Source organism: Canis lupus, chromosome 34 (assembly GCF_003254725.2).
Source record: "Canis lupus dingo isolate Sandy chromosome 34, ASM325472v2, whole genome shotgun sequence".
Lineage (NCBI taxonomy): Eukaryota > Metazoa > Chordata > Mammalia > Carnivora > Canidae > Canis > Canis lupus.
Genome location: NC_064276.1, coordinates 24,906,531 through 24,921,201, shown reverse-complemented (window position 1 = coordinate 24,921,201; position 14,671 = coordinate 24,906,531). Strand labels below are relative to the sequence as shown.

General features: G+C 38.4%; 1 protein-coding gene across 1 annotated transcript in view; it reads left to right on the top strand.

Moving 5' to 3' along the window:
* Nucleotides 1–14,671, top strand: part of ATP13A5 (ATPase 13A5) — a 105,435-nt gene that overhangs the window by 22,067 nt on the left and 68,697 nt on the right. Inside the window, exons 6-7 of the mRNA XM_025425380.3 lie at nucleotides 2,985–3,054; nucleotides 6,546–6,680. Of these exons, the coding sequence (XP_025281165.1) occupies nucleotides 2,985–3,054; nucleotides 6,546–6,680 (205 nt within the window). The remainder of the gene's footprint in view (nucleotides 1–2,984; nucleotides 3,055–6,545; nucleotides 6,681–14,671) is intronic.

The following is a 14,671-nucleotide window of genomic DNA, read 5'->3' as shown; positions in this document are numbered from 1 at the left end:
AAGTATTCCTAGTCATTCATGTTTGATTTTTCAGAAATAAATATATCCCAGCAGATTTACTATTATGGAATGGTTGCAGGAAAGCTCAGTGATCCTTCAACTGTAGGTCATAGCCAACCCTGAAATGGCCTCCACAGCTTCCCTGTTAAGAGATATTTCAATCTCTTTTAGAGAGGGACCTTCTGCCTCCAAAGAAATTATCCCCTAAGGGCTAGTTCTGAATATTAAGGCAAGTTTACATAATTTTGTTCAGCCTATTTAGTTTTGTAAGGCCTCCCAGAATAAATCCAGGGCCTCTTTTCTTTCCTCAAAAGCTTATCAGATTTTTAGTCAGAATGTGTTATCTCCTCTGTTCCCCGGAACTTTCTTCATGTAACCCAGCTTCAAGCCTTCCATTACTTCTGGTTGCTCAGCCATTGGTCAATGTCCCTGAAAATCCTGCCTGGCTTGTGTTCAGATTGAGATGAGTACATGATCCTAAACACCCAATACCTTACAGCAAGAGATAGTGGAAAAGACCAACCAACAAGGAGCATGCCAGGCTCCTGCGATCCAAACGTGGCCCAGACAATTCCTAAAGAGGATAATCTATAGTCATGTATTAATCTGCTGAGTCTGTCCTCACAGGAGCTGAGCTCCCTTTGATGGTAACACTGGGAACCATCTGACCAGACAGAAAGAGATGAAGAGCATCGGGCACTTGCCTTGTTTCTTTCTAAACTGACTTTCCACAACCGTGTGCTTCTGTAGTTCTGTAAGCTGGGTTTTCAGCCTTGTTAGGGGAGAGGTAATTGTAGACATGGGTCACAAAGGTCTTCATTAATTAATTCCAATACTTAGGAAACATTCTATGTTATACAGTGTGCCTCTAGATGCTAGAAAAAAATTGAAAAAGCTCCATCCCTGCCATTAAAGAGGGTCTAGGAAACTTGAGAAGAAACACATATAACTATATGCTCTAATTCAAAGAGGTGCTTGCTATCACTGAGAAAAGGAGGCATGTCAGAGGAGAGAAAAACACAGTTAATTGTGCCTATGGGACTAAGGAAGACTTGTAAGATAACTGGCATTTATTGAGAACTTGCCATGCCCTTGGAACTTGTGCTAAATGCTTTTCTTGTTTATATTATACTACTGATAGCAATTTTACCAGGAATGTATTATCAAACCCATCTTATAGATAAGGGAATGGAGGCTCACCCCATATTCATTCAACAAATAATTATTGAATGCATTATATGTATTAGGCCCTGTTTTAGGCATTCAAGATATACTAGTGTCCTCTAGAAGTCTATATTATAGTGAATGATACCATCTCTTATTTGTATGCCTACTAACATGTAAAAAATAAAGTGCAAATTCATATTATCAGCACACTATAGAGAAAAATGAAATAGGGTAAGGAGATAAAGAGAATCTGAGTTGGGTATCAGGGTGGCTATTGTCAATAGAATTGTTAAGGAAAATTCCAACAAGGAAGTGCTATTTGAACAGAGACCTGAATGAAAAAGAGTAAGCCATGCAAAGATGCAGGGGAATCTGGCTTCAGGTCCAACGAGCAGCAAAGGCTTAGCTGGATTCAAATCCAGGTCTGTTAGATCTCAAATTATGCCATTAGGCTCTATCATCAGATTTGACTCTCACAGGCTGAAAGGCCCTTTATAAATTGAGGAAAGTGGGAAAGGCATTCCAAGCAGAAAGAGAGAGAGAGAGAGAAAGAAAGAGAGAAAGAAAGAAGACCAAGTTCAGGATTCTGAGAAGTTCTGACACTTTAAGTTCTGACATTTTGCCAACAACAGGTTATTTCCATGTATTCCAGAAAAGATCCTGAGCACCAAAGTGGCCTGGGTTATGTTCTCTTCCCAGTGTGAAATTTGGGGACACATGATATCCCCAACCCAGCAGTGTATGCTGTTTGACCTTTCTGTCTTCCAGCATCCTTGCACCTCAGTGTTTTCACACATGGAGTCAGAAAACCTTGGTTTGAGTCCTCTCAAACCCATGCACGCAGGAATTGTACTTGGAAAGATGTGGCTTGGAAGTCAGACAAACCTTGACTCAGCTATTTTATGCCTTAGTTCAAGGACCCCTCATGCACATTGCAGCATTGATGTTCACTGAGTGTGAAGTGGAGGCATGGAGACCAGGGTGTGAAGCCTGGATCTACGTCTTTCCAGCTCTGAGACTCTGAGACAGTTACCGACTTTATCTGAACTTCAGCTTTCTTTCTAATAAAGATGATACTAGAAAATCTCATAGGGGTAATACATATAAAAGGCTAAGTGCTATTTCTGACAGTCATCTCTGCTTAAAAGTTGTATTGTCACAATTAATACTAGATCTGCATACTTTCGGCAAAACACCCAAACGGATAGTTTTTCCCATTGGCAAAATGGGGATATTGGCCCTTTCCTGTGGACCATTGTGACAATTAAATGAGATAATTTTGTGTATAAAATGCTATACAACATTCTTATTTGAACATGCATATGTGTGGAATTACAAAGGCTTAGCTGTGAAGACCATATCGGCTCTTCCAGTTCATTGGCTCATTCATTCATGTATTTATTTTCATATTAAAGGCCTGCCCTAGGTACTGAAGAGACCAAGGTAAGATGGAAGTGATCTTTAACATCAAGAACAATCTAGAATGCCTGAGAATTCTAGGAAATATCTTTACATCTGTGTCTTTTTAGTTGTTCTTAGAATACAATTACTTAAAAAATAACTCAAAATGCTTTACTAACTTCAATTTGATGCTTGAGTTGCATTGTACTTAAGATATTTTTAAGTGAAAAAACAACTTTGTCCATCATGCACTTTCATTTTAAAAAATGTTAATATTTTAGGATTTGTGCATTAATTTTTTATTAAAGGCACAAAGTGCTTAACGGGTAGAGCAGTGACTTTTGCTTAGTGTGGCTTATACTCACTTACCAATGAGATTTTAGATGTGGCACTAATAGGTGATCAATCTCCTACAGAAGATTAGTGTGCGGGCCCAATGCCATTGAGGTAGGAATCCAGCCCATATGGAAGCTGCTTGTTAAACAGGTAATTATTTTCATCTGTTTTTGAAAAAAAAAATGTTTTTTGGTCCTTTACTTTTACTTCCTGGTACTCAGGGGAATTTTAGTCAATACATGGATACTTTGATCTGAACAAAATCTTTATTTCATATAACTGCTTTTTGTTATTCCCTGTTGTCTTTAGTCTATGCTTTTCTTGTCCATAGAGGTTTTCTTTTCTTTTTGATACTTCAATAAATACATATTTTTTTATTCTGGGATTTTTTAAAATAGATTTTATTTACTTCTTTATTTGAGAGAAAGAGAGAGTGAGAGCAAGAAAGCACAAGCAGGGACAAAGGGAGAGGGAGGAGCAGACTCCCCACTGAGTAGGGAGCCTGATGTGGGGCTCTATCCCAGGACCCTGGGATCATGACCTGACCTGAAGGCAGCTGCTTAACCAACTGAGCTACCCAGGTGCCCCTTATTCCAGGATTTTTAAAAATATTTATTTATTTATTTATTTATTTATTTATTTATTTATTTATTTATTTGAGATAGAGAGCATGTGGGGGGAGGGACAAGGGAGAGAGAGAGAGGATCCCAAGCAGACTCCCCACTAAGCATGGGCCCCTTCTCAGGGCTTGATCTCATGACTCTGAGATCATGATCTGAACCAAAATCAAGAGTCAGACACCTAACCAGCTGAGCTACCCAGGTGCCCCTATTCCAGGATTTCTAACTAGTCCTTTTCAATAACTCCCTATTTTAAAGTAAATCCACTTAAAAAAAATCCCTTCCCAGTGTGAGAGACAGGTTCCTGTTTTATAATTTTCCATTTGTTTTGTTTTCTTAAGTTTTTGATGATGGTTATAATGGTGGTGGGGGTATTGTTATTACTTTTATGATCTTTTTGATTATTTTAAATGTATTAGTTTGATCTTTCTCATGTTACTCTATCGATTTTCTTAAGGATGACTTTTTGCTTTGTTAGTGGGTTTACTTATTTATTTATTTAGGGATATTTTCTTAGTGTACTCTGAAGTTATTATTAGTGGTGGTGGTGGCAGCAGTGAGCTCCCTGAAGCAGGATTTCCCCTGCCATCACTTCTCTCTTTCTCTCCGTCTTCACTTGCCATCCCGTATGGCTCTGAGTTTGTCTCTTAACAGTCCCCATAGCTCCCATTTCAGAACCAGGGCCTCTCCTGGGTGTCTGGCTCTGTTCCCCAACGTTCTAGGAGATACAGGCCTTGGGCCAGCTGGGTTGGCCAAGTTCACAGTTGCACCATGAACTCTGTTCTTTCCCACTCTGCCCTCTGCCAGGGAACAGTCGCTGGTGGTGATTTCTCTTGGCCTCTTCTCTGGGGTAGGGGAGCAAGCCTGGTTTGGCCTCTGCCAATTGTGGAGCAACTGTTGGTCTTATTCCCTGTGGCACCAAGCTCCTAGCCATCACTGTCTAGTACTTGTGTGGAACCCAGTGGGCCAATTGTGCTAGTCTTCACTCCATGCTGCATGTTTCTAGTCTATTGCTAATTTATAATGATGGACATTTTGTTTCTTTAGCATGGTTATGTTTTTATTTTTTTTTTTGAAGACTTTATTTATTCATGAGAGACACACAGAGAGAGGCAAAGACATAGGCAGGGAGAGAAGCAGGCTCCTTGTGGGGACCCTGATGTGGGACTCAATCCGAGGACCTTGGGATCATTATTTGAGCCAAAGGCAGATGCTCAATCACTGAGTCACCCAGGCATCCCAGTCATGTTTTTCAAAATAATGTTTTATTATACTTTTTTTTAAACCAATCTAAGGTTCACAGAAAAAAATTAATTAGAAGGTACTGAGATTTTCCCATTTACCCCATGCTCCCACATACACACAATCTCCTCCACCACCAAAAAGCAAGCTGCTTTTAAAATTTTTATTCATTTTCAAACTGCCAAAGATTCCCCCAGGTGTCAATTTTGTCTATTTTGAAAGGAGTGATAATATTTTCTCTACCTACTTACTGGGCCTTTAGTAGGAAAAAAAAAAAAAAAAAAAAGCAGGTAAAACTATTCTGTATTTGGTTTCAAAAGAATATTGAATAAGGGAGCTAAATTAATTATGATTTTGTTGTTTCCTATACAAGAAGTATTTAAACAATTTTCTACTGAGTTTATATAAACTCAAAATCATATTATCATTAGTGCATAATCTACAATTAGAGCATTTTATGCCAAACAAACAGAAGAGCTATAATTTGTAAGGAAAGCATGTTGCAATGGAAATAATAAGAAACATTAAGGAACAAGAGCTTTGTTAATGTACAAAATATATCCAAGGGTTTGAGAAACTAAGATACAGCCTATTAACTTAACTAACCGAATGTCAGTTCATCTTGGAGACTAAAGGAGAAGTTTATTTAGCATGTTAGAAAATTATAGGAAGTAGAGGTAAAAAAGAATGGTACTGGTTTTAGGTAATATTTCATCTAATTCATAATCATCATAAAGAGCACTTCACCAAGAAATAATCCTTGTTTTTTCTCAGATGGGCTCTTTGATTCACACTATGTGTATATATCATATGACTCCGTCTAGCTCCTCAGGTTTGCTTTCTCTGCCATCATTATTAATAGTGTCAGCAGGACCAAAATGGGGAAAATTGAATGAATAAAAAAAGTTGAAGATATTATAAAGAAACCAAAAACTACATGCACAGATGGCCCGCTCTGGGCTGGGAATACATTCTGCCTATGGGTTTCACCACAGTTTTAGGTACCATGTCCCTTCTTACTCAAGGTCAGGCCCATGCAGACTTGCCTGACTCTCAAAGCATCTTGCTAAGACCTGTGACATGAAGAGTCTGTAATTTTTAAATTACCTGGATGCAAATGCAGTCTTGCATTTTCCTCACATACCTGGATTCAATCTGTGGCATGAGATCACATGAAGAAGGAACTGCAATAAAAATGGTCAAAGTTGAAGTTCATTTTAAAAAGAGACTAAATCATGGTTCTCCTCCATTATGGGTAAATATTGGATTAAAAAATAAGTTATTAGTTTTTTTATTGATAAAGTATTTTTTTCTTTTTTTGTTTTTAAAGATTTTTCATTTATTCACACGTGCACAAAAGAGTGAGTGAGAGAGGAGCAGCAGGGAAGAGAGGGTAAGGGAAGTGGAGAAGAAGGCTCCCCACTGAACAGGGAGCCCGATGCTCCATCTCAGAATCCTGGGATCACAACCTGAGCTGAAGGCAGACATTTAACCAACTGAAACACCCAGGGGCCCCTAAAATACTTCTCAAAATTTAAAATAAATAAGAATGATCAATTTGTGGCCAGGCTCTGAGTGCTTAACATAACCTGGCATCCACCATGGCGTATTCTCTGTGCTTGACATTGTCTCTACTGAAATTGAGTTCTAAGTGAATTCTTAAATGTTAGAGATTGTTGTGTGTTGTAAAAAGTGGGAAAAAAATTCTATAAAGAAATATCATCCTGATTGCCACTAAGGTCCATGAAAGTAACTCAAATGCTGTTTTTGTACCTGCAGGTTTTAAATCCATTCTACGTGTTCCAAGCCTTTACCCTAACGTTGTGGCTGTCCCAAGGTTACATAGAATACTCTGTGGCCATCATCATCTTGTCTGTTATCTCCATTGTCTTAAGTGTGTATGATTTGCGACAGGTAAGAGCTGAAATCACAGTGGGATTCTATTTAGCTTCTGGAGTTTCCACTGAGAGCAGAGTTGCTTTGTTAATATGTCATAAAGGAAAAAAGCAAGGACTTATTGAGGGTTCTCAGGAGGAGTGCTTCAGGACTAGCAGGTGGATGAAAATGTCATTGCAAAGTCCAAATTATCAACTGAAAGCTCAATGGCATACTATGTTCAGAAGGACTCTGAGGCTGTTGTGAATGTAGTGGAAGAGAAGGCTCTGATGGATTAATGATGCCAGTGTAGAACCTTTCCATTATTGTTCATCATATAGCCATTTAAAGCCTTCTTTTTTTTTTTTTAGAAAAAAATAAGCCTTATAAATGATATAACAATGCATTCTGAAAAAGAATTTTGCTGAATATCACTTATAACTCCATAGCCTCTGCAAGTCTCAGCTTCCCACAGCATCTTTCTAGAAAATGTTCTACTTTGCTTAAGAGTCATTAGACTGAATCATGAGGCCACCCCAAAAAGATGTCTTGCTGTATTTATTATATATTTTTGAAAACTTGAGTGTGGAATTAAGCTTTGTATATATGGGTTGGGGGGGGTGTGGGTGGTGGCACAGCGCAATGTGTCATTCTGTCAGCCCTACTGAACTGGTTCAAACTTCATCCCTCATCTAAAGGGAAGGAAACTAAGATTCAAGGGAGTTAGTTTCAGGTCAGAACATAGGTTTGTGAAAGAGTCAGGGCTTCATATCAAATGATATTCTACTGCGTGAGCCATATTTCCTCAGTGTAAAGCTAATAGCATAGCTGAGGATGGAAGTCAAAACCATAAGCGTGAGAAGAGAGATGATTCTAGATAGTGGTAAAATAAGCTCTGGGCACATGTCAGTAAGGCAGACATGGAGCATTGGCTCAAGTCCCACTGAAAGGGATCTTTTATTCCAAGTCTATTTCAGTCACTCAATAAGTATTAGGTCTAATATTGGCTCTTTATCTGGTTTTAGATCCTGTAAATTTTGAGTTATGAAGTTTTTGATGAGAAATGAAAGAAAGGCAATAAGTATATAAAGAGTTAGAAAACAGAACCTAAAAATGAAAAGTTAAATAAATGGAGATATTTTGAACTCAAGAGTGAGGACGACAAGAGCTTTATTTTGTTTCTGGGTTTTGTGGTTTGTTCCCCCCCCCCCTTTTAAAAAATGAATGCCCTGGTGTGTTTTTTCACAAACTAATTTAAATCCCAAAAATATTAACAGTGACCAGTAAACTGCCTTTGGTGGTGGCAAATACTTTCTGCCTGGCTGCCAAGTCAGGGGAAAGAGTGACATCCTTCTGGTGAAGTCTAAGCATTTGAGCACAAAAATGAAAATAGACACCAGGACAATAAAAGATCTGTCACATCCTTCCAGCCACAATAAGAAACTTCAGTGTCCTAAGTTTTTACCTTTGTTATATGATAAATGTATGTATTGTAAAGCCCACAAATAGAATTTCTAGTTCCTGGATTTTGAGAAATCTTTGCTTGATAGAATATCTAATGATTCCTGTAAGCCATTCATACGCTTTCTGGCTTAAGTCAAGCATCAGTGAGTACAATGCTCCCACTATGTCTTTCATTTCACTGGGGAGACATCTACAAATACTCACCTGAATGTATCATCATGAACCATCTAAATGTTCTCAGGAAAAATACAGAACTCTCTAAGGACTTTTGGCAGGAAGATCTTATCTAGTCAAGTTAAAAATACCCCCCCTTACCTCTCCTATTCGTGTTACTTGATGCTATTATAATCAGCCTCCTTATCAATAAGAGGTGTGTATGTGTATGTTTCAAATGAGAGAATTAAATGAGAAATTAAATGAATTTGAATATTATATTCCTAGTACACAGTAGACACTCACCAAACGCTAGTTCTTATTATCAGTGATACTACCATTGCTGCTTTTATTAGTTTGTCTGGAGTTGGGAAAGTTGGCAATGGACAGATGGGAGGGGACATGGAGATTGAAGGGAGGAGCCCTATAATGTGAACCAGGAAGCAGCACAGGAACAAGGGGAGAGGGCTGCTAACGACCATTGACTTACTCATCGTGCATCTCTTGGGACTGTTTTCTCTGGATTCACTTTCCTCATCTGTAAGTAGTAGAAGCTATACTCTATTTTTTTTTTTTTTTTTTTTTTAGGTTTCACCATTTCAGGATTCTATTATTTTGCTTGGGCCACAAATAAGGAATGAAAAAGAGTCTTTGAAAACTTTAGAATACTAGTAAGAAATTTTCTGGCCACTGGAAATCTGGAAACATGTGTTGTAGACTGGAGTCAATTCCCATTGGACCCTATTAGGTGTTAGCCTACATATCTAGATGAACAACTCAGGTCAGGATGTGTACAAATAATAGCAACCTATTTAAACTACCCTAATCATAAAAGGGATATATATTATAAATATGTGCCAGTGGCTCTTAGAACCTGAGGACATAAAGTACAGCAGACTTTAACAGGGCCTGGACCTATGAACCTTACTCTCTCCAACCTCCCAATCTTTGGAGCAAGTGCTCTACCTTTCTTTTCTTCTCTGATAATTGGGAGCACCCAGAGCTCTAGCAGCCTGCAACTAGTTTGTTTCAGGTGTCGCTCTCCTTCCACTGGCACACATAGTTGCAACAGGGGTCACCTTACCCTGTAGAAACCAGTCCATCAACAGGAATGATGCCAACATATCTTTTTGCCTGGGATCTAAGCCTAAAGGCTTGAAGCTGTCTGTTATATTCCATTAGGAATGTGATCTGAGAAATGAAGCCTAGCTAGGACCACAATGGCTACCCTTGATCCCTGTGTATGGACAAGTAGAAAAAACATTTGTGTAGAGAAAGAGAGCAAAAGAATGAACTAAACACACTGTGAGATGCAGAGGTGAGCAATATGGAGTCCAGGGAAGAGAATGAATGACCTGCTCCTCATAGCATTTCCTGTTACTGTCACCTGTAATCAATGGGCCCCAAGTAAATGTGGTGTTACCACTTGATGTGTTATGCCCCCTCAATGTTTCCACATATTTCCCCCAACTTAAATCCTGTGTTTGCTCCACACATTTCCAATCTACACATTTATGACAAATTTCAGTCTCTCTTTTAAAGTTTCCTTATAATGTCCATTTCTTCACTTGGAACTTAGGTATAACTGTCTTTAGGGAAATGTAAAAGGAACACAGAGACTCCTGTGTGGGAGTTGGGGAAAGGGTTACAGAAAAAATAGGTTTGATTCTTCCCTCTAGAGGGCAGTGTTTCAGTGAGAGAATTACTCAAGATTCCTAGGCTCTTGACCTATTAAATCAAAATATCCAGGGTAACAACAGGAACCTGTACTTTTTCACAGTTTCATAACGAGTGATTGCTATGCTTGCTAAAAGCTTAAGAGCTGTTGTTCCAAAGGAATCCACCAAAAGACAAATTCAAATACTAGGATCCCAAATACATCCATTTAGTTATTTATTAATGTCATCATCAGCTGGACACATTTTTCACTCTTTCTAATCTATAAAATGCACAGAAGTACTAGCTTATATGGGCTTTCATTTATGTATTTATTAATTTGTTTTATTAAAACTAGAACGTACTTTGTACATTAATCCGGAGCTTGTAGTTTTCATTTTATAATACATATAATGGCCACCACCAAGTAAATAAATAATTCTAAAGTATGTTTAAAAATGGTAGTGTGACATTCCATGGTATATTATAATTTACTCAACCATCCTTTTATTTATAGAAAATATGTATATTTTCTATATATTGGGCTTCCTCTCCAATTTTTGCCACAAGTAAGCTGAATCACACACAACCACAATATAGATGTGTCTTTACATATTAGTGTTCACAATTTTTTTTTTTTAGCAAAGCAACCAAAAACTAGGTAGTTGAATCAAAAGATAAGTATATTTTGGATGTTAATAGATACTGAGATATTATTTTCCTCAAATAAAATAACAGCAATATATAAGATTCTCCATTTCCCCAGATCTTCGCCAGCATTTGGTGTTATATACTATGTTTTAAATTTTTCAATCTAACATATTTTTTTAAAAATCGTGTTCCACTGGTGTTTTAATTTACATTTTGCTGATTATTAGTGAGATTAGATACATTTTCCTCTAATGGATATTTGCATTTTTCTTTTCTATATACTATCTCTTTATATCCATCATACATGTAGAAAAGTTTCATTTTTTAGTCTTGTTTTTGTTACCTTGACTTTTCCCAGATATTTAAAAATGTGTTAGTCAGATATATGTTTCTCTTGTCCTTTTCTGAGTTTCTGGGTTTCCTGTTTTGCTTACAAAGTTCTCCTCTTGAAAATGAGTGAAAATACCAGTGAGGGTGACAAAACATGAGAGACACCTAACTCTGGGAAACGAACAAGGGGTAATAGTGGTGGGTGGGGGGTTGGGGTGACTGGGTGATGGGCACTGAGGAGGGCACTTGGCAGGATGAGCACTGGGTGTTATGCTAAATGTTGACAAATTGAACTCCAATAAATTTTTTTTTTTTAAAAAAAGCTCTCCTCTTCCAAAAGTAAGTATGCTCTGTTCTTTCTACTTGTAATTTTCTTACTATTCATTTTAAAATCCTTAAAGAATCTTGAACATTCAGGTTCTTCATCTTAACAAAATGCCTTTGGTTAAAATAGTTACTGACCTGGGAACCTCACTTGATGACAGTATTGGGAAAGATTTCTTTAACAAGGAGATACTAATCCCATTAGCAATTCATAATTGTTAAGAAAAGCTTATCTGACCCACCCTGTAAGGCATCTTGTAACACCATACAAAATAAGCCAGTTTCCTGAAACTGTATCTTTGCAGTTTAAATCACAAATCCTCAACAATCAATATTTCTTTAGCCTTTACAATTTGCAATGGGCTCCCACATCCGTGACAGATGTGCTTGTGTGGGGCACAGCAAACTCTAAAATGATACACTTGTAAGTGTTGTATCCTCTCACCGCCTCAAAGGGAGGAGACAGGAACTATCAGGGAAGTGAAGTGACTTGCTCAGGCCTGTGACATAACAGTGTTTACAGATCATGGCCCTGGGTTTCCTGACTCTAAGTCAAATACTTCACACTGATCCATGGAGCAAAATTTCAAAGCGACTTATGAGTCTCCTTGCAGGGAAAAATGATTGTTTGATCATTTTATTACAAAGAGATTGAGGAAGGGGGTTGCAAGGAATGGAAGGAGCATCTCCTGCCATCTCCAAATCAGGCTGAACAAATACCAGCTTTTGAAAACTGCAAGAGGGGAGGGTTGACAGGAGGGGCATATATTATCTTCATGCATCTACTCTAGCCCTGAATCATGTGAATCATGCCACAAAGAGAGAATAACTTTGCCTAAGCCAAGAAACACCCCATGGCAGCCCCTTTGTTACAAGTTTGGTGCAGGTGTGAGTGCAAGTTGAGTTGGCATTCAATGGTATTTACCCCGAGCTGAGCCCAAGCGCCCACTCCATTGCTGGCACTGCAGGGAGCTGCTAGAAATAGCACAGTGTCTGACCCACAGTGAGTTGCCTTCAGTCATGACCGAGCTGGGCTCAAAAGATACCTGAGTTAATGCCCTTACCACTCATCTCTGGAGGAAATCCAGCCACAGCAAGCACAAGGACACACAGCCACAGATGCGGAATAATAACAATATGCAAATTAGTCTTGGAAACTGATCCTGGTCCCACTAACCAGGGCCTGGAGAAACCATAGGGCGCTTAATGAAAATCAGGCATGGAGCTTCCAAATCACGGGAAGCAGCACAGTGACTTGCTTTCTCCTAACTGGTTGGTTGTCATGGAAACCTGTGTTTGTGGAGTTTCCTGGTACATTAGCTCAAAGAAGATGCTTACATTATCCTTCTCCAGTGCTGTTAAGAGAAATAAAATAATTCAGTTATATTAAATAAATGTTTGCTGAGGGCCTACTATGTGAAAGACTCCAGGGGTACCTAGATGAGTGCTTGGCTCTTCTTTGAACTGTCGGCTTCACAGGGGAGACCTGACAAGAAAACAGCTGTAATGGAATGTGATCAGTTCACTAATACAGGTGGAAACACAGAGAGCAGAACAATTAATTCTTTCTGGGAATGTTAGTGACTTACAGAGTGGAGGTGACATTCGAGCAGGGCTTTATGTGAAGGATTTGAAAGAATTTGCTAGAAGAAAACCAGGGTGAGTCTTGGTATAAGCTTAAACAAAGGCGTGGAAGCATTGCAGGTTTCACAGACTGCTGAGACTGATGAATAAATCCAGCTTGATGCTATAATGAGTTTTGAGAGTTACAGTCAATCATTATGAACTCATACTTCACCACTTCCAAATGTGTGGATTATCATCCTCTTAAGCTAGGTTGAAGTTATTATGGCATTGACTAAAAGAGTTTGCTAAGCAAGAAAGTAACTTAAAGAAATTTATAAGGAAAGTTATTTATCCTCTTAAAGGAAAAAAGCTATTTTCAAGCACTTTAGGAGAACGTATTCATCAACAGAAAAGGCTTTAGAGTCGGATGAATGTGGGTTTCACTGTCAATCTTAATACTTAGTAAGTAAATAATTGTAGGCAAGTTATTTTAGCATTTTAAGCCCCTATTTTGTCTTGTGTTTAGTTTTGAGTTTTATTTTGTTATTTGTATATTGGAGACAACATTTTCATTGTAGGATTATTTAGATGAGTAATAAATAAATAAATATATCAAGCAATATATTCCAAGTGCTTACAGCAGTGCCTGGCACAGAGTAGTTCCTTAGTCTTCTAAACTGTTTAAAAGGGGATCCCTGGGTGGGTCAGCAGTTTAGCACCTGCCTTCGGCTCAGGGCGTGATCCTGGAGTCACGGGATCAAGTCCCACAACAGGCTCCCAGCATGGAGCCTGCTTCTCCTTCTGCTTCTCTGCCTCTGTGTGTGTGTGTGTGTGTGTGTGTGTGTGTGTCTTTCATGAATGAATAAATAAATAAATAATCTTTAAAAAAAGAAAAAATGAACTGTTTAAAAATAATAATAATGTGAGCCATTATAAATGTTGGGTATTTCTTCTATGAAGTCTTAGGGGCTTTGGATAAATCTCTGATATGTAAAATAAATCAGCATCAGACATACTGAGTTTTGGAACGTACTTGAAAATGATTCAATTCAATGCCATTTGTTTCTTGAGAGGAAAAAACTAACTTATAAAGTGAAATTTCTTATATATGAGTACATGGCTGGTTAGTGGGTAAATCTGACCCACAACTTGGGAATCCTGACTGAATCCACTTTTCTTATCATGGAACCATGACTGACTTTCCCACTCTTCTCCATCATTAAAATGGAGGCCCCAGTAGGCAACCCTCAGGAAGTCAAGTTAGAGCACTGAATATGTACCTAACAGTCATACAACTCTTTCACTCAGTTGGTCCGATGTTTGAAATGTAGCTTTTCATAAAAAAAACTGAAGGAAATAATACATTGTTCTGTATAAATAAAAACACAGAATTTATTATTATTTCCCAAGAGGAAAGTTGTATAATTGTGTGTAATGCTTGGCTTAGACTGCTGACATTGGCTACCATTAGCTAAAAATCATCAATTGGACAGATAAAAATAATTCATCCTAACATCTAAAGGGAAAAGTTTTATACTTGAGTGAGGTGAGGCAGTACTGTTTAAGTACTGCTGACAGTATTCAGATCTCTTCTACTTAGGAGTATCCAGGTAACTGATATCCCTGTGGAGGGGCCCACGCCTTCCAGGAATGCCCAGTTGATGGCGCCCCTACAGTTCATGTAGGGAACTGTGTGGACCACGTGTCATCTCATCTCTGCCTTTTTGTCTCCTGAGTTGTTATCCCAGGAGACTTGCCTCCTCTTCTTCAGGCTGCTTCCATCTCCTCCACTTTGCACAGGGTCACATCTCAATGAATTCTACTCCAAGTGAGTCTTCTCAGTGGATGCACTTAGACAATTGTTTTTCAGCAACAACTTTCTTATT